Here is a 17,609-nt window from a genome sequence, read left to right on the forward strand (position 1 = left end):
ATAACTTAAAATTTATCCGCGTTATAGTGAAAAGTCCGACTCATATGCAATTAAGATTTACATACATATATCCAGCGTAACTTAAAATGTACTAAACAGTGTTGTGCTCATTTTGCATATAAATCCATCAGTCAGTTAACTGCTTAATTAAAAACTTGCAACAAAAACATATAATACCGTCAGAAAAGCATTCACACACACACAAGGCGAACAATTTAAAAAATTTACATTTATGTATTTTGGAAAATACACAAGGATTAATCTTTTTTGTGCAAAATTACATATATTTTGATGAATTTTTCATAAGACATGCAAATTAAATGCATGTTTTAAGTGTAATATTTGATGTAGTCTATAAGGCATATATTTACTAATTTTATATAGAACTACATAACATACATATATATAAACATACATCATTGGATAACCGTTCAAAAATATATGTATACATATGTATGTGTTTGATGATAACAAGTTCAACAGGATTTTTACTTAATGTAAGTTTGGCTGTCTAAGCCGTTGCACCCGTTCCACATTCTTTACATGCTCTTTTAACAATTGCATTATTTCTGTGTCGAATTGTGGCGGCGCTGGCTTCGTCCCTGTGGCCCAATAGTAAATCTCCCAGTCATTACTAACGCCATTGATAAGTTCGTCGTACTGGGCCGTTTGCGACGCGTTAAAATTTTGGAGGTACTTGGCCGCAAAGGAACTCAAGATCAAATCATTCTCTAACATGCCCCGTTTACGGGACTGGTATATTAAGCTGTATGAAATTTAACAAGTTTTTATATAAGTATATAAGATTGCGTATCCTTTTATTTCCTCCACCTACCGTTGCTTGCGTGTCGTCAGTGGTTCATTAGGACGCATTGGATACTCCGGCTGAGGCAAGTGTTGAGGATCATCATAATCAATTACATTGCACTGTTGTATGTCCAAAGAACTGCCCCGACTGTTAGTGCATCGAATTGAAACCAATCGGCATGCATTTGTTGAGCACTGCAAGCAATCTTTTAAAAATGGAAACAATATTTAAGTCTATACTGAACATACCAATATTTTACGTAGCATATTTAAATAAAAAAAAAAACTAAAAGTGAATTGGATATGATATAACGAAGCTTATATATTAGTGTTGTAAAGCATTAGTCTATAACGAATATCGATAGCACTGCTTGCATTGTCTTAGTGTTGCACAACTTTAAGGGACCAGCTGTTTTGCAATTCCGCTCCTTTATGACTGGGCAGCAGTAGTGGTGGAAGTAGCGCAGTTTGTAAATGAGAGCAGAAGCGGCGACGTACTGTGCTGAGAATTTTCGTATTAATAAAATCCAATATAAATAATTTTAAGGCCGTAGAGAAATAAAGTGTATTAAAGAAGTTCTCGTGTTCAAATTGTGCAACGGTAACTTTTAAAATCGACTTCAAAAAAGTGTTAATAGAGAGGGCATTACCAAAAGCAGCGGCGGGCGAAAAAAGAACCAAATACGAAGAACTGTATACATACATATGTGTGCTCCTCCGTACTTGTCGTGTGTGTATACATCTACGCTCGCTGGAATTAGGCGGTGGTAAATGTAAGGCTGAAAAAATTGCGTTGCCAGGGGGTGGGTGAGCAACGCATATCTACGTTCGTGTGTTTGTGCGTGTGAAAATGGGAATGTGGGAAGACTACATTAAAATTTGTATTGGTAACCAAAACACCACCCAACGCAACAGTGACGAAGACGACGCGCCCACGCAAAACGAGCCGCGGCTTGAAAACGCATTCGCTCGCATATGAAACTTAAATTTTTTGCATAAATAGGATAGGATAAGAGTGTTAACTAAATCGTGCCATTGCAGACTCTGTGGCATTAGTATTAATATAATTGGTTCATAAGTTCGGCAGCTGGGCCGACTCCTAGCGCCCGACATTCTTTTCTTTCCATTGTGCATGCCGGTTTCGCAGAATAGTTAACATTGAAACATTTTAAATATATATATGTGCATATTTACGCCCACGCTTGCTTTGCACATACATACTTGCACATTATCTACACGCAATGTTGATATGCGAGCTTGTAAATTCAATTTTATTTTATTCTTATAGTGATCACATCACCTCGTCCCACTGTCATTGTCCCACCCTCTAGTTTTTATATATATATATTTTTTTTTTTGCTACCACTCGATAGATTTGGAGTGCACAGATAAGATAAGAAATTGATGAATTCCTTCACATTATATAATGGATATGCTTTATGTTGTGTTTTAAGCCATATGCAAAGTGGTTAACTCTTTCGGTATTGTCACTGATAAGAGCGAACAGAACTTTTTTTTGTACGCAACATTATCAATATTAAAACAGTAGTTGCTGTAAAACTTGGCACTCAGCCTAAATATCAATATTTTTTGGCATCTTATCTATGTCTGGGTAACCATGACATGCGCCTAGTGTTTCATTTGCATTAAATGTAGGCATAGACGTCTGTGAGTCATTACATTGCCATATTCCGAGCTACTGCCCAATCACTTGTTATTGTTTATTTTAAAAGATATTGATGCTGCTTGCATTTGCCCTTTGGTTTTACAAGTTGTGAATTGTGTTCGATATATGTACCTACATATGTTTCAATTGAATTTCAGTGTGCATAAATTGTTTCTAAATAATTCGGAGGTTACAAACGCGAACACGTATACAAATTGCCAATTTTAATTGCAACAATAAGAAGTAAAAGCTACTTTGTGTATCGGTGCTCATTTATTTCCAAGTGCATTCAACTTGACGATTATCCCACGCCACAAAAAAATAACAACAATATGGGCTGCACTACCTCCGCCGAAGAACGCGCTGCCATACAACGATCCAAGCAGATTGAGAAAAATCTAAAAGAGGATGGCATTCAAGCAGCGAAGGATATTAAGCTCTTACTACTTGGTAAGTACCAGCAGATAAACTTTCATATACAATTTAAGTATTGGTGCATTGGGGGGCGCAGCGTCGGTTAACATTTTAATAACCAGCGTTGTTAATGAGAGTTCAACAAAATGTTCTTAATTATAACTTCATTTATCGCGTGTATCTGGCTTGTTCATTTTTGTTTCTCCAAGATAAAGTGAGTACTAACTATTGCTTACTTAATGTACATATGTATGTAAGATGCAAAAGGAGGTATCGTAAGCCCCATAAGGATAAATATTCTGTATCAGTACTCGTATGACGAGATGAGTCGATTTAGCTATGTAATATCTTCAGTTTTATTGAAAAAAACAACCACAACTAAAATGGAAATAAACTACCCATGAAGTTGAATTTGCCTCTCACTGGGCGTAACAATAACAATTTTATTCATCTATGGTCATCTGATGCTAAACTAAACTAAACTGTGTCGGTACTTCATGATATTTCATTAGAAAGCATTATTTCCAATTTGACCATCGCGACACATCAGTAATGTAACACCATCAAGCACATAATAAACAAAAGTTACATTCATTAAATATTTTAGTGTCTTTTTAAATAATAAAAATAAAATACCATAGTGCCTAAATATTACTACAAGAAACTAAAAACAAGTATGCTCACAACGCTATCGACGACTAGGTCAGAAATGGAGGAAACGCCATGTCCTGTCTACCATAAAAACTTGCTAAAGTTGAAGTGAAATATATGGCATATGTATGTGTTAGAAATATAAATATATGTCCTTACTAATATACTATAATATATGTGTTGCACTGAAAAGGACACAATTTATTCCACCAAATTTAACGGAAAAAGGAAGGGAAATGTTATAGGAAGTTGTAAAGAAATGAGTTAGTGCAAAAACCAAACTGAACAACTTGTCTTAGGTGGGAAAAACGAGAAGGTATCTCCGCCGACGCCACAGCTTTGTATGTATTTGTACTTATATACCCTTTACTGTGCCATACAACCCGAAACATTGTTCCCTTACACTCATGGCCCGCTAAGTATATGTCCAATTGTGTATTACATGTTTTAAAAATAAGCATAGGTACAAAGTTCACACGCAATGGCTCTAAAACTAAGAGATGTTATTGAAGCAATCTGTGGGTGTAACTGTAAAGAAAAAAAACACAATTATCAGATATCGTTGTTTTAAATACAATTAAAATCTAGTTCGAAGCTTTTGGCTAGGAAAATAACGATATTTATGATGATGGTGGCAACACGACTCAAGATATTTCCTTTTCTTTTCTAAAGGAGTGTCTCTCTTATTAGCTAACGACTTTAATCAAGAAATTCATGCTCACTACTGAACCTGCAAACATGCTTAAGTCATATATTTTTTATCCTATATCTACTTATTATAAAGAAAATTACGTATTAAGAAAATCGAAATATTCATTAATTTAATCTTGAAATAGCACTTGAATATAAAATGTCTCTATCAATTCACAAATGCATCATGAATAAGTTAATCTGATTTAACAGTTCTACACAACATATGACAACTTCCACTGGTCCCATGGCAAACAGCGCGAAATCAGCTCGCCAAATTGACACAAAAAAATAGATGTACATGAGTAAATCGAATTTAATTGACCCAAGTCAAATGTCGCACAAATGCTAATGACCGTCCAATCACCAAACGACCGCCATGTTAAAAATTACACATGTGCTCCACTTTGAATTTACTGTTGATGCTTGTGGCTGTGCCTGTAGCCGCAATCGTCGCTCATCACTATCACCATCAACATCAACATCATCGAGCTGCTCATTTACTTGTTGGTCTAACCCAATTCACTAAATAATTTCATTTACCCATTCATTGTTTTTGCGTTTGGCAATTTCCGACAAGCGTTCTTTGCACTAACCGTCCCTAGAACAGATTCACAATTTAACAGAACCTGAAAATGATAATTTAAGTAATCTTGTAGCAACATTTTAATACTCTACATTCGAAAAAAGGTTTAGGCAGTAACAAACGCATTTGCGCTTTTCTCCTGGTAATCCATCTCAGGGTTCTACTTATCCAAGCTTATTTATTTTCTCGTTGCACTTCTCCCTCCCCTGCTTCCCATAACTCTCTAATACGTGAAAATTTGTAAATTGTGTTCTGTAAGTGCTTGTTTATGCTCATCAACAAGTAGTTATAGATATTAATGTTTAATCTCAATGGTTCTATAATGATAAAACTTTACATGAGGACACAGGATCACAATCCATAGGGTTGGTTATTCTAGCTCTTATTATTCCTGAGATCCTTCAGATATTGACTCTTCTTCCCATACGGACGAGAAATAAACTATATAAACTTTATGGAATCTGCCAGCCTCCTTCTGTGTGTTAATATAGTCTCCCCTCTTTCACCATTCCTTCAAAAACACGATTACATAAATTGAGATAAAACTTTTGAGAGTTACAGAAATTATAATAAATGGTTTTTAGCGGGAGCGGTGGCGGGAGTACACGAAAATGACGTGTAAACGTGCACTTCCTTAAATATATGGTACACTAGTACTAGCACTACATGGTACAGTATACTAGTACTAGTATCATATTTGGAATTTGCTACTTTTATATTTGCTTCTGCGATGCATGCGTATAACAATTCCATTAAAGGGCCGGTGAAAGATTTGTGTGTAAAGAGTATAAAACGGTTAGGGTTTTTCTACTGTGCCATTCCGTCGTCTAGTGAGTGGGTTCACAAACTCCCTAAATGGAGTTTACTCGCGCTGGGTCTTAAATTTGTGTGTGTATGTATACATGTGTGTCCCTTGGAGAGCGCGCGATGTGCACATTTGACACTGCCGTTGTCCTTGCTGGCATACTCGTTCATTGGCTGCCCGTTTGGTACTCGTCACTCGCAGTCGTATTATAGCTTTCTTGCTGTATTGGGGCATGCGTCGTTGCTTTGTGTTGGCCCAGTTGGAGCACACTGTTATTTTCAGTGCAAGTTCAGGTGTGCTTTTTCGCATGCCCTTGTATTTTGCTCTCTCAATCTTAGTGCGTGTGAGTTAACTCTATGAAAATTTCAATATTCCTAACCTTTCAGCTTTCCACAAGCTACTTACTCTCCCTCTCTATTCTCACATATGTAGCTTTTTCAGTTGATGCTTTTACGCCCATTCAGTAAATGTGTGTGTACTAGTTTGTAAAGCTTTTTCTGCCTGCCACTCGCTCGAGCGCCTGTTTCGCGTACGCTTATACAAATGTGAGAAAGTTTGTCTGTGTGCTACGTTTAGGGCGGCTCCGTTTCCTTAGCAGTTTAATGCTTAGCCTACTAGCTAACTAGTCAACTGAATCAGTTAGTCAGTATAGTTAATTCAGAAATAAAACGCGTCGCCGCCAAACCACAGAACATTTTCAATGCACACCATAAAGCTTTTCCAAAAATATACACGGAAAAGTATTGAATTTAATAAATAATTATAAAAGAAATTATAAAAATTATCCAATTATTCTGAACAATTTCTCCAAAATTTATATTGTGTATAGTGAGTAGTGCTACGAAAGTATACATTTTAACCAAAAACAAGTGCTGCCGAAAATTGTGCCTTTGTAGAAAAACGGAATTCTAAAAAAAATAACCACACCATAAACCACCCACCATTTTGTTTCCTTTTTACTACAGACCATACTAGTTTTCATTGTATACTACAAAATAAAAAGATAAAGAGTAACAAAAACTGTTCCCGGGAATATTCTATATATATTATAATTTGTATCCTTTCAATTGTTTCAAATTTATTTTATGTAAATGAAAATTACGACGAAATTTTTCTGTATAACGAAGAATATTTTTCGCGAATGATTCATTTACGTGCTAGCTGCTGCTGCTGGAATCGTGCACCAACAAAAACGAGTACAAAACAACAACGAAAAGAGCAAGAATACAAAAGAAAACTTGAGTTTTGCTTATTTTACTGTTTAAAAAAAAAACAACAAACATACTATAAATTATTCTGTACGCTACTGAAAAAAATTAGTGCATTGCAAAGAAAATGTTACTATAAGCTTTATTCTTTTCTGCTATTTTGCGTCAGCATCAAGAGCGTGCGTGTGTATATAATTATGATTGTAGTATGTATGTGTGTGTGTGTGTGTGTAAAAGTGCTTATGGCCACTTGCAAGAGACAGCAGTCAAGAGGATGCAAATCATAACCGCTAAAGAACACATGGCGAATAATGCGTATTTAATTACAGAAATACACGCATACATAAAATAATGAGGAGCTGCCATCTCCATTGTTGACCACGCCGACACTTCAGCGTGTAATGTGTTCAGCATTTTATTGATTTTTGAGCGCGTTTTGCTGGCGTTATTTTGTGCGCAACACTTGTGCCTAGACTTAGCGGTGCGTTTGCGTGCCTCTGTATGTTTATGCGTAAGCTTCACGACATACACATACACTTTGGATGCATGTCCCACAATATTTCATGCTATTAGCTATGTGGGAATTATACCAAAAATATTTTTCCCAAAAACAAGCGACAAATTGTTTTGTATCTGCCAAGATATACATTTTCTCTTCTCAATATTGTGTAAAATATGAAATAAAATCTTTAGAAAGTTTTAATTGAAGTTTTTCAAATATACTTACATATCCAGAAGCCAAATCCATACTCATACTCACGCGCAGATAAATATTGTTCGCTCTCTCTCTCTCTCTTTATCTTTTGCTCTCTATTAGCTAAGCAGTTCGAAAATGATTTTCGAACTTACTCGTTACCCCAAACTCTGAGCTTGTTGGGTGGTTGAAAAGCGTGCAGTGCATGCAACCAAAGTTTGTTGCTTTTTCACTCATTTTCCACAGCATCCGCGTGTAGAACGTACATGCCACAAAAGCCTTGATAAAAAGACGAGCTGTTCTGAATTTTATGTACTATACGAGTATATCCGGAAAATCAACAGCTAAAAAATAAAAAAAAAATGTAAAATAACACCACAGTTATGTCATTAATGTTGAAAAGTTGTAGAGCTGTGAACGCATCTCCCGCAACTCAAATTCAATTACAGTGCTGGGGTGAAAACAATCAGTGAGATATTAAACGGAAAAAAAACTTTATTAAACAAAAATATAAAACAGCCCCCTAAAAGACTGCAATTGGTTCACATTCCAAAGTTGTTGCAAGCCAAGTACAAACTCGAGAACATTTTTTCGCATTTGCTCTGTATTCGGCCATTTAGTGGCCGATATAAACGACCTTCAAAACGTTTTGTGTCGAGGCAATACGTACCATGGGCTGCGCACAGTCTGCGGAGGAGCGAGCCGCAGCCGCCAGAAGTCGCTTGATTGAAAGAAACCTCAAAGAGGATGGCATACAGGCGGCAAAGGATATCAAACTTTTGCTATTGGGTAAGTTATTAGGCGCAAATAGAGAAACGCTTTTCCGACTTGAAATGGCGCGATTAAATTGTGTGGTTGGTTGTGTGCAAGCTTTTTATATCTATAATAAACATAGCATACTTTACAGCTGCTGGCGCATTTAAATGGACGCCGTTGTCCTTGCCGTGTCAGCTTTGGCGTACAGTTTAAATTCACATTCACACACGACCACATGAATGCTCAACATTCAAACGCACGTGCAAAAGGAATTTGCAATAAATCTAATAGTTCAGCGACCGATTTTGTAAGGTTAAAGCTCAATTATACTTGTAGTTGCCACCGATGATGGGGTCGTACCACGTTTCTTTTTAAGCTCAATACTTCTACTTTCACTTGTTTTCATATTTAACGTTAAAAACCGCCTTATATATTAATTGTTTATACCCTGGAACCGCGGGGAAAAAGGCACAGCTATTAAGGTAGCTTTAGCCGAAAATCTTATATCTGCCCAAACTTTGGCTCGGCATTTGTTGTGATTCAAGTGCACACAAATACATGCTTTAGAACCGCCATCGGTAGAAAATTCTTCCTAACATCTTTAGCAAATCTGGTAGTTTTGGGCTTTCGACATCGGTCCACTATGTCACTAGCTGCCATAGGAGAATTTAGTGCAAAGATCAGTCCTAGTGTTAAAAAGTGTACTTTTTATTTCCATATTGTATCCAATACTCAGTTTGTATTTATAGGTTTTTTTTAACCTCGCCATAGCTTTATTTCCTATCAATCTCAATGAACTATATCTTATGGCTGTCATAGAAATGATTGTTACAAAAAATTGTATTTTATTTGAATAGTTGTGGAGGGGAAAGGATATTCAAGAGCTGCCCACGAGAGTAAAATGTATACTACTTTAACGTTCTACTCGTTTTTATTTACGAAGGCATAGCACCGTCACCATTTGATTGTGTTTGAAATGAATAATGCATTAAAATTGAATAAATTATAAAGGTATTGTTTAACAATTAATGTGAGCAATACTGTCTGAATTCGAGTTGCATTAGTTCTGTATAAAGAAACAAAAATGGAATGTTAAATCGAGCGGACTCAACTATTTGATCAAAAAAGCGTTTTTTTTTTTTGGTTTTTTGTTGAAATCTTTTATTGTTCACTTCAAACAAAAAGTAGAATCCATTTAAACTCATTGTCATAAATAGACATTGGTAAACTTTAGCGCGCCAATTCTCTTACGACAAATATAGCAGAACCGATTTCGGAAATCATTAGAATATATGAGGGCATTATAAAAAACTCAAAGATAGTAAGTCAGAGTTAGTCCAATTGGGGCATTTAAATTAAAAATCCCGAGGTTATGGTGGTTTTAACATTTTAATAACCAACTGAAACAACAACATAGCGCTTTCGAAAAGATAAAAAACAGGAATAATGAATAAAGTTATTCCAACTCTTACCTTAGCTACAGACTTCCTGCTGAAAGCTGTACTACAAGTATTAGTGAAGTGTGCTTCGTCCCTATATGGACAGCAACTCAGTATATCAGAGGGCTTTAGAATTAATTACTCGCTATGTGTGTGTGGATTTCGTAAACAAGGCGAGAATACCTTCTGAGTGTTTATTTCAGTTAGAAAGTATCCATTGCCTCTTTCTTGCTGATGTGTATGTAAAAAGTTAAAAACTATTTCACTCGGCATAACACTTAAAAAAAATGTCGGTGTCGAGCGCGGGCTATTTATAAAAGTCTTAACAATTACAAGTTAGGCGCATTGAACTTTTGGTAACAGAAAAATCCCCACAGAGCTAAGAGCAAATGCTCTTTGTTTGTCTTATTGTAAATATTTCGGGATGTAAACACAATAAAGTTCGATGCTGGACAACTTTGTTTATTTTTAGCTTCACAAAACAATATTTAGGCTAGGCTAATTGCTTATTTACCAATGAACTCATGCTGATCACATTTTTCCCTATAACTTGCGGTCAGCAACGCCTTAAGTGTCCTTTTAGTAAAAATACGCAATATTTATTGTAATATATAATGTGTAAAATTTATATTTGTGTTAATCCACAAGTAGACTTTAAATAGTAAGTCCCGGATTTATAAAATGATCATTAGATGGTTTGCTTGTCTAACTATGCCTTAAAGATATGTCAGAAATATCGAATTCACTCACTCATAAGTATTGGACAACTTGGGAGCTGTTAAATGTCGTACATTAAGTTAAGTTTCAAACTGTTCATTAAATAAAACAATATATAACAATGTAGAGAATGATGTATAGTTTAAGTGGAATTAATATTGCCATAAATCTAGCCGTGGGTCAAGTTTGAAAATTCAGAAACTCACACAGCAGTGTACACGGTACTATAGTAAAGCTATATGCCGACATCAAATGCACTCTTGTCGGCACATTGGCCGGCCCGTTAAATAGTTGAAAATCACATCACCGTATCATCAGAAACAAGACTTGCAGCAGACAGACATGGTACCATAGCCATATCCCCAACCTCAGTGACAATCAACGTCACCACCACTGACCATAGGCAAGAAGACAATAAGAGTGAAACGAATGTTGTACGAGTACACAGACAATTAATCCTTTGTTTGAAACGCTTGGAAAATGCAGCAAATATGATGATGCTGTCGTCGAGTATTCCAAGAGAAGCACCAACAGCATTATAAGAGGATTACTTGATGACTCTGTGCAGTGGCTCGGAGGCACGGGGCGCAAATGTATGAGCACGAGGGTGTTAAAAGCTATTAAGCTCTACTTGTCGAATACAAAGCGCACACATTTTCCTCTTTCTATATAAATATTTATATACATACATATATAGTACATGCCTCCTCCCACATGCAAGTTTCAGTATCAGTATACAGCAGTATACATAAGCAAGCGATTGACCTTCTTACCCTCTATGACATTTTTCTTGCATTCTTATCTTCATGCTTACTAAACAAACTAAACATTACATTCCTTTCCCTTATATCTGTTTTTAGGTGCCGGCGAATCGGGCAAAAGTACAATAGTGAAACAAATGAAAATCATTCACGAGAGCGGCTTCACTCCCGAGGATTTTAAACAGTATCGACCAGTTGTCTACAGCAACACAATACAATCATTAGTTGCAATATTGCGCGCCATGCCAAATCTTAGTATTCAGTATAGCAATAATGAACGAGAGGTAACTTATAGCGCTCGATTGCTCAGCATTTGTATATCCACTGTGTAATATTTTGTATCTTCTTTACTCCAGAGCGACGCAAAAATGGTCTTCGATGTGTGCCAACGCATGCACGATACCGAACCCTTCTCAGAAGAACTGCTGGCTGCCATGAAACGACTTTGGCAAGACACTGGCGTACAGGAATGTTTCTCGCGCAGCAACGAATACCAATTGAATGATTCCGCTAAATAGTGAGTAATATTTATTAATATGTAAACATCAGGGATTGTTTTATCTTTTCAGCATCCTATTTGGATCGAACTATATATAGTCTAACAAAACGAGAGTCTGTCTATTTGTTTGTCTGTATGTCAGTCTAATCCGTTTATTTGATTGGGATCAAATTTTATTCAATTTTTTGTGTGTTCGAGGCAACAATTTAATATATACAACAATTGCTCTGTTCAAAGATATTTACAAAATTTTATGCAGCTAAAAGTCGAAATAATAAGACGGTAAAATAGCTCCAAAATCAACCCAGCAGGATATCCAGGCACGTTAGATACCTTTTTTGAGTCAATGCATTTTTTTTTTACTAAATGGCTTCCTTAAGAAAAATCTGTACACAAAAGTTTTACATCGATTTACAATTTACTTTTTTTTTACTAACGTCTTTTTTTGTTGTTGTTTAATTTTTATTTAGTTATACTATACAATAAATATGTACAACATATAGCCATAGTAAAACATTGCAATAAAGCACGCAAGCAAGAAGCAGCCAAAGCCGCAAGAACTATTCCTATATACATATTCTACTTAATGTATCCGTACACTGTTTGCTCAATAATTAACGGTGCGCATACTATTTCTTTCAACAAAAACTTCCGCAAGCGCAACGAGTTAGCAAGTAGACCATGGAGTAAGCGGAAAAGAGCAACTTAAAATATCACACATCCGCGCTGTCGCACAAAATCCAAGCTTTATAGCCTTATTTATCCCTGGGGGTTAATTTGAAATTCAGCGGTGACTTCGGTATGTAGGTGGAGTTCACTCTGTACACGAATTCATCAGAGCTATAAGACACTTCGTATTTGCGAAAGATCTGCAGCGAGGGTTAGGGAAACTCAAATTCGTTTATATACATAAGTGTATTTTGTTCATCAGCATGCTCACCTTGGCAAGTAGAGTGTGCAATTCGATTTCCGCAAAGCGCCTTCCCACGCACATACGACGGCCAAAGCCGAAGGGCAAACTGACAAACGGATGAATCTTTTGGCCAGCATGTGGACAGGCGGCCACTGACGACGACGTAGAGTTTCCTTTAATAAATTAAATTATTAATAAAATTCATGCACATAAACGCAATAGCGTTTGCTTACCTGTCGCATTCTCTTTTATCCAACGCTCGGGCAAAAATCGCTTGGGCTCTGGGAAATATGTTGGATCATTGGAGACAACCAAATGCGGAAATATGACGTGCGTCTGTGTAGAAGTAAATGACAGAAAATTGCCGCTAAAATGAATAAACTAATTATTTAACTAAAACAAAGCGAACTTACGCCCTTCGGCACATGATAGCCATTTATAACTGCATCCTTTTGCAAGCTGCGTCCATTGGCAATGACAACAGGGCGCATTCTGTGAATATAGGGTTACTTTTAGTTGAAATAGGAATTATTCCCGTGTCCGATTTCTATCACCATTTTATACCCTGTTCTTGGAGGTTTAGGCTGGCCATCATTAAAATAAATAACTCGTATTTCACTTTAAATTCGAAGAAAGTGACTCGTTTTAAGCGACCTAGTCAGCCCTATTTTACTAAACTGAGTCGACTCTTGCTACTTACCGAAGCGTTTCCTTAACACATGCTCGCAAATAGGGCATTTGCTCCAGTACATGTTGATTGATTTGGGCGTCAGGTGTGGGAAAGATGTGCTGCAATTCCTCAAACAGTAGTTTCTGTTTCTCGGGATTCTTAGCCAGCTGATAGATGGTCGATGAGGCGGCTACTGAAGTCTGTGTACATAAATATTGTGTGCAATGCAGGCAGTCAGTAATTTTTACAACCCTGTCAACAAACCAATAGTTACCGTGTCGACGCCCACCAGAAACAAATCCAAGGCCAACACAGCTGCCAGTTTTCTATTGCCTGTTTTGCGCACAATGCGCTCCACAATCGAAATGTCTGCCTCGCTTTTAGGTTGCTCCGATGCCGCATCTGCCTTGTCCATGGTCAGGCTAATGTTTTTCATGCAAATGCTGCAGTGACACAAATAATCAATGTGACAAATAACGGCAACAGCTACAAAAAAAAAACAAGTTAAACCTACGCCGTGAACTGGTCCAAGGCTCGCACAAAACTGCGATATGCCTTTGTGGGATAAATGCGCCACAGCGGCATCCGAAGCTCGAGCTCTGGCACAGCCCAGAAAAACGTGTTGATGGCCTCAATAATTTGCTGGGCCTCCTCGCTGCCCTCAGGTGACAGGCAGCCCAGGCGTGTGTCCAACGAGACGCGACCAACAGCTGCAACATGAGAGGCAAGTGGCATGTTTTGATAATTAAGTGGCAACTGGTGCAAGTGCTACTCACATTCCAGAGCCCATTTATAGAGTTCGTGCAAAAAGTTGCCGGGCAGTTCGTCATTTTCGTCGCGTAGCGCATCTATGCTGTAAAGAAAGAAAACATATAGTCTTAAATAGACTTAAACTGACTACAAGTAATAAAGTATCTTCTTTTGCAAATTATCTTTCGACTAGTTTTCTATGTACATAGATATACTAGTGGCCTCAAATGCCAATTGCTTCTGAATGAAGCCAATAAGCTCAATTAGACAATGAAATAGTATACTACGTATACGTATACTTTATTGATATTCTGCAATAAAGTGCAGAACCTTTTGCACTTACCGTCCCATAAATTCACTGGCAATGTCATTCAACGGAGGTATAAACTTTTTTGCGGTTTGTGGCTGCAGCAAAATGTGTTGAACTTCTTGGCGAAAGTCCTCCCACTTGGGTCCGTGCCTAATTACGGTAACCATAACAATGCAAACAATATGAAATGCAAACAAAACACAAAGTTGAATATGTACTTCTTAGTATTCTTATGCGCTGACGTTTCAAGCGAATGCCAAATGCAACCGCAGTACTTACACTCCAATTAGTCCTGCAACATCGCCAAAAAAGTCGCGCCGCAGATCGCCCTTGTAATGCCTCAGTGACGGCATTGAGGGCCTAAAAGTAGAAAACATGTGTATAAGTATGTGTGCGTGAGAGCCTTTGACGTACTTGTATGTGAAACAGGAGGAGGCTTGTTAATATATTTCAAGTGTGTAAGGAAAAAAGCTAAAAGCTAATTCCCACCCACAATCCTATAAAAAGGTAATTATCGAAACGATTTTACGCTGCTGCAGAGCTTTCTTTGATCTTATTATACATTTAACACCAATTAGCCATGGCTAAATGTTTTCATACCCTGTACTAAAAGAATCAAAGGAATATATTTCACATATGAAAAGAAGCGTGGCCGACGTGTAGTATGTAAGGAAAAAAGCTAAAAGCTAATTCCCACCCACAATACAAAACCATTTCTGCAGAGCTTTCTTTAATCTTCTTACATTTAACACAAATTAGCCATGGCTGAATATTTTATACCCTGCACTAAAAGAATGAAAGGATATAGCAGGTTAGGGTGAATGTATTTCACATACGAAAAGAGACGTTGCCGACCTTGACCAGAACATCTCTATGGCGCCTATTTTTCATCGTCAAAGTTCGTGATAAAGTTACAGCCGTAAATATAGGGATAAAAAGAGTCCAGATGGTACCTTCTACCTGTTGCGTACACCTCATGTAACCCATGTACCCGAAACATATTTAAGAAGTATTTAAGTAAAGAGCTTTCTAAAATCGAACCCACGCGACACTAGCATTCCATTATTCTTAAAATAAATGTTATTACTTAATGAGTGACTTAACTGATGATAGCATACGTTTTAAATCATTGTATTTATTTTTATCTTGCAGCCAATAGGTTTTTATAGCTGTGACTACCAGGATCTTAAGCTAGATTATCCCATAAATGCGTTGGTGAATTCTAAAAGAAATAAATTATGTAGTTATTTACATAATTTATGCTTAGAAGAAAAAAGTTAATCGAGTGAAACGCTAAAAAAAAAGTCATGCCATGCCTATTCTTAAATTCCCTGTACCCGAATTCCAATTAGGCTGAACTTTATTGTAGGAAACATAGTTAAATAATATAGTAGGTCTATCTGTATCAAACTTTGCACTATTATGATTATTATTTATTGTTTTCTTGGGCAATCCTTGGACTCATCATATTGTACATCAAGAATATAGTACATATGTAAAATAGAAGATGAGCTCTTCCTTACTTGTATTTGTACGAAGTACTTGTATTACAGGGTATTACAATACGAACCCCATTTAAAAGCTATTCAATTGGCGCTGGCCATGAACAGTAACTTCGGAAGTTAAGGCGGCGGTGTCTTCAAATGCTTTTGTACCTGACTGACCACAACATAAAGCAAATAAAAAAGGTTGACCTCTTTCGATAGAGTATACTCGTACCTCTTTCTAGCGCTTTGGAAGCCACAGATGTCATTGGAAGATTATGCGCAAAAGCAACAACCAACCAACTTATGTATGTAGGTATGTTGTACTGACATGCGGCTGGTGTTTTTGTTGCTTTTGACATTTTTTGTGATGGGCAAACCGCTGACTAGCCGACGGAATGACTGACTGACTGACTGACTTACTGACCGTTTGACGAACTTGGGCGTTTTTAAAACTTTCTATTTAGACCACGAAAATTTTTGCTGACCTCTGCGTTCCCCATGGTACGCAAAACGTTTTTCCTTTCATTTAGCACTTTATTTATGATCTGTGTATAATAAAAGTTTCGACTTCAGTCATAAAAAATCGGACACCCCGGTTTCACGCACGGTGTTGCGACCACGCCTTGCTGTTGCTGTTGCTGTTGCTTGCTCAAACTTTTGTTGTATAACTTCCCATTGACACTAATGGCGCGCTTTTTAACTAACTTTGTGAGTTAAAGGGCTTGCGGACAAGACCTTTTCTCAAATCTTGTCGAAACTTGTCGAAAGTCTTCATCAGTTGTGCCGTCAATCAGTCAATCAGTCAGTCTGTCTGTCGTCTACCTTCACGCATACATTGCAAACGGTTGTCGGCAAACATTTATATTTATATGGGTATTTGTTTATACACATGGCTATAAACAAACATATCGTACGTATACGCTCATTACACTAATACGCATTAATGTCGATTTATTAGCTATTTGTTCGAAGAGTAAATATCTATCTGCCTCTTTAATCATGACTTGCAGTTTTAGCCACCGCCTTTCCTTCAGTTTCAACCCGTTTTTGCTTTGGTAGGCGTACAAAAAACAAACATATTTTGCGCTGTTTGCCATCTGCGTTTCGCTTGAACCATTTTTTTAGCTTGTCGATTCGGACATTTTGCGTGCCTATTGAATTCAGCCTACCTTATATCATTATTTTAAAATTGTAAGAGAGAGAGAGAGAGCATACAAAAAGACTCGTTTATTTGTTAGCTTTAGTTCATGGACAAATAAAATAGCGAAAACTAGTAAATACCAGTATGTATATGAAAATGGTAGTGGCTTGTAATCAAATTTGCCAAAAATATATTCGATCGCCTACTCAATGCAAATGTATTCAAATCTATTGTCCACGAGTTTAACAAAATATGTATGCTGTTGTTGCATTTGTATTTGCGTATTTTAGGTCTGGCTAAACTGGTCATTAAATTTGTATACCATTTACATTAGTTAATATACTATATATACATATATACGGGTGTTGGCTGCATCTTTAACTCTCTTTTGAATGTACTTCTACTACCCAAAAAAATTTGTCAATTCACACAGATACATTTTCACACATAATACTTGTATGTACTATAATTCTAAATATGTTTAGGTACACACAGCTCGTTTTATTTTATTTCATCCGCGCCCAATATTTGGTTGAAATATTAATAAATAATTGTTGCCTTCATAGTTGAAGAATGCCACAATAAAAACTAAAAACACAGTGCACACAGGGAGTCGTCTACATACTTAGACCTCAAACTAAATTT

The 17,609-nt window shown here is 36.8% G+C and overlaps 3 protein-coding genes across 6 annotated transcripts in view; 1 reads left to right on the forward strand and 2 right to left on the reverse strand.

Moving 5' to 3' along the window:
* Nucleotides 1–214: 214 nt before the first annotated feature.
* On the reverse strand, nt 215–1,144 carry LOC115625013 (succinate dehydrogenase assembly factor 2-A, mitochondrial). The gene is made up of 3 exons (XM_030519876.1): nt 1,057–1,144; nt 836–1,002; nt 215–766 (listed from the first exon to the last, which is right to left on the reverse strand). Exons 1-3 carry the CDS (start codon nt 1,072–1,074, stop codon nt 493–495), a joined length of 459 nt encoding a protein of 152 aa, XP_030375736.1. The 5' UTR covers nt 1,075–1,144; the 3' UTR covers nt 215–492.
* Nucleotides 1,145–1,302: 158 nt separating this feature from the next.
* Nucleotides 1,303–17,609, forward strand: part of LOC115634779 (G protein alpha o subunit) — a 28,711-nt gene continuing 12,404 nt past the window's right edge. Inside the window, exons 1-4 of one of the 4 annotated variants that reach the window (XM_030532674.1) lie at nt 1,303–1,580; nt 2,632–2,923; nt 11,294–11,478; nt 11,551–11,711. In XM_030532674.1, the coding sequence (XP_030388534.1) occupies nt 2,806–2,923; nt 11,294–11,478; nt 11,551–11,711 (464 nt within the window). In that variant the 5' untranslated portion in view covers nt 1,303–1,580; nt 2,632–2,805. Of the gene's footprint in view, nt 1,581–2,631; nt 2,924–7,905; nt 8,311–11,293; nt 11,479–11,550; nt 11,712–17,609 lie in introns of those variants that run through there. The other 3 variants (XM_030532676.1, XM_030532675.1, XM_030532677.1) reach the window with 3 other exon arrangements.
* LOC115634777 (probable cytochrome P450 49a1) lies at nt 12,204–14,789 on the reverse strand. Its single transcript, XM_030532673.1, has 10 exons — nt 14,616–14,789; nt 14,370–14,486; nt 14,053–14,129; nt 13,791–13,986; nt 13,551–13,719; nt 13,307–13,476; nt 13,020–13,098; nt 12,840–12,942; nt 12,634–12,779; nt 12,204–12,562 (listed from the first exon to the last, which is right to left on the reverse strand). Exons 1-10 carry the CDS (start codon nt 14,711–14,713, stop codon nt 12,449–12,451), a joined length of 1,269 nt encoding a protein of 422 aa, XP_030388533.1. The 5' UTR covers nt 14,714–14,789; the 3' UTR covers nt 12,204–12,448.

The sequence above is a fragment of the Scaptodrosophila lebanonensis genome, unplaced genomic scaffold (genome assembly GCF_003285725.1).
Source record: "Scaptodrosophila lebanonensis strain 11010-0011.00,11010-0021.00 unplaced genomic scaffold, SlebRS2 tig00000001-arrow-pilon, whole genome shotgun sequence".
Lineage (NCBI taxonomy): Eukaryota > Metazoa > Arthropoda > Insecta > Diptera > Drosophilidae > Scaptodrosophila > Scaptodrosophila lebanonensis.

What these genes read in the sequence shown, in the direction of transcription:
- LOC115625013 (XM_030519876.1), bottom strand. An exon ending in CTGACGACACGCAAGCAACG is followed by an intron (nt 767 to 835) that starts GTAGGTGGAGGA and finishes AATTTCATACAG; the next exon opens with CTTAATATACCAGTCCCGTA.
- LOC115634777 (XM_030532673.1), bottom strand. Translation starts at nt 14,713, where the DNA reads ATGTTTTCTACTTTTAGGCCCTCAATGCCGTCACTGAGGCATTACAAG. An exon ending in CTATAAATGGGCTCTGGAAT is followed by an intron (nt 13,987 to 14,052) that starts GTGAGTAGCACT and finishes CTCATGTTGCAG; the next exon opens with CTGTTGGTCGCGTCTCGTTG. An exon ending in GATAAAAGAGAATGCGACAG is followed by an intron (nt 12,780 to 12,839) that starts GTAAGCAAACGC and finishes AATTTATTAAAG; the next exon opens with GAAACTCTACGTCGTCGTCA.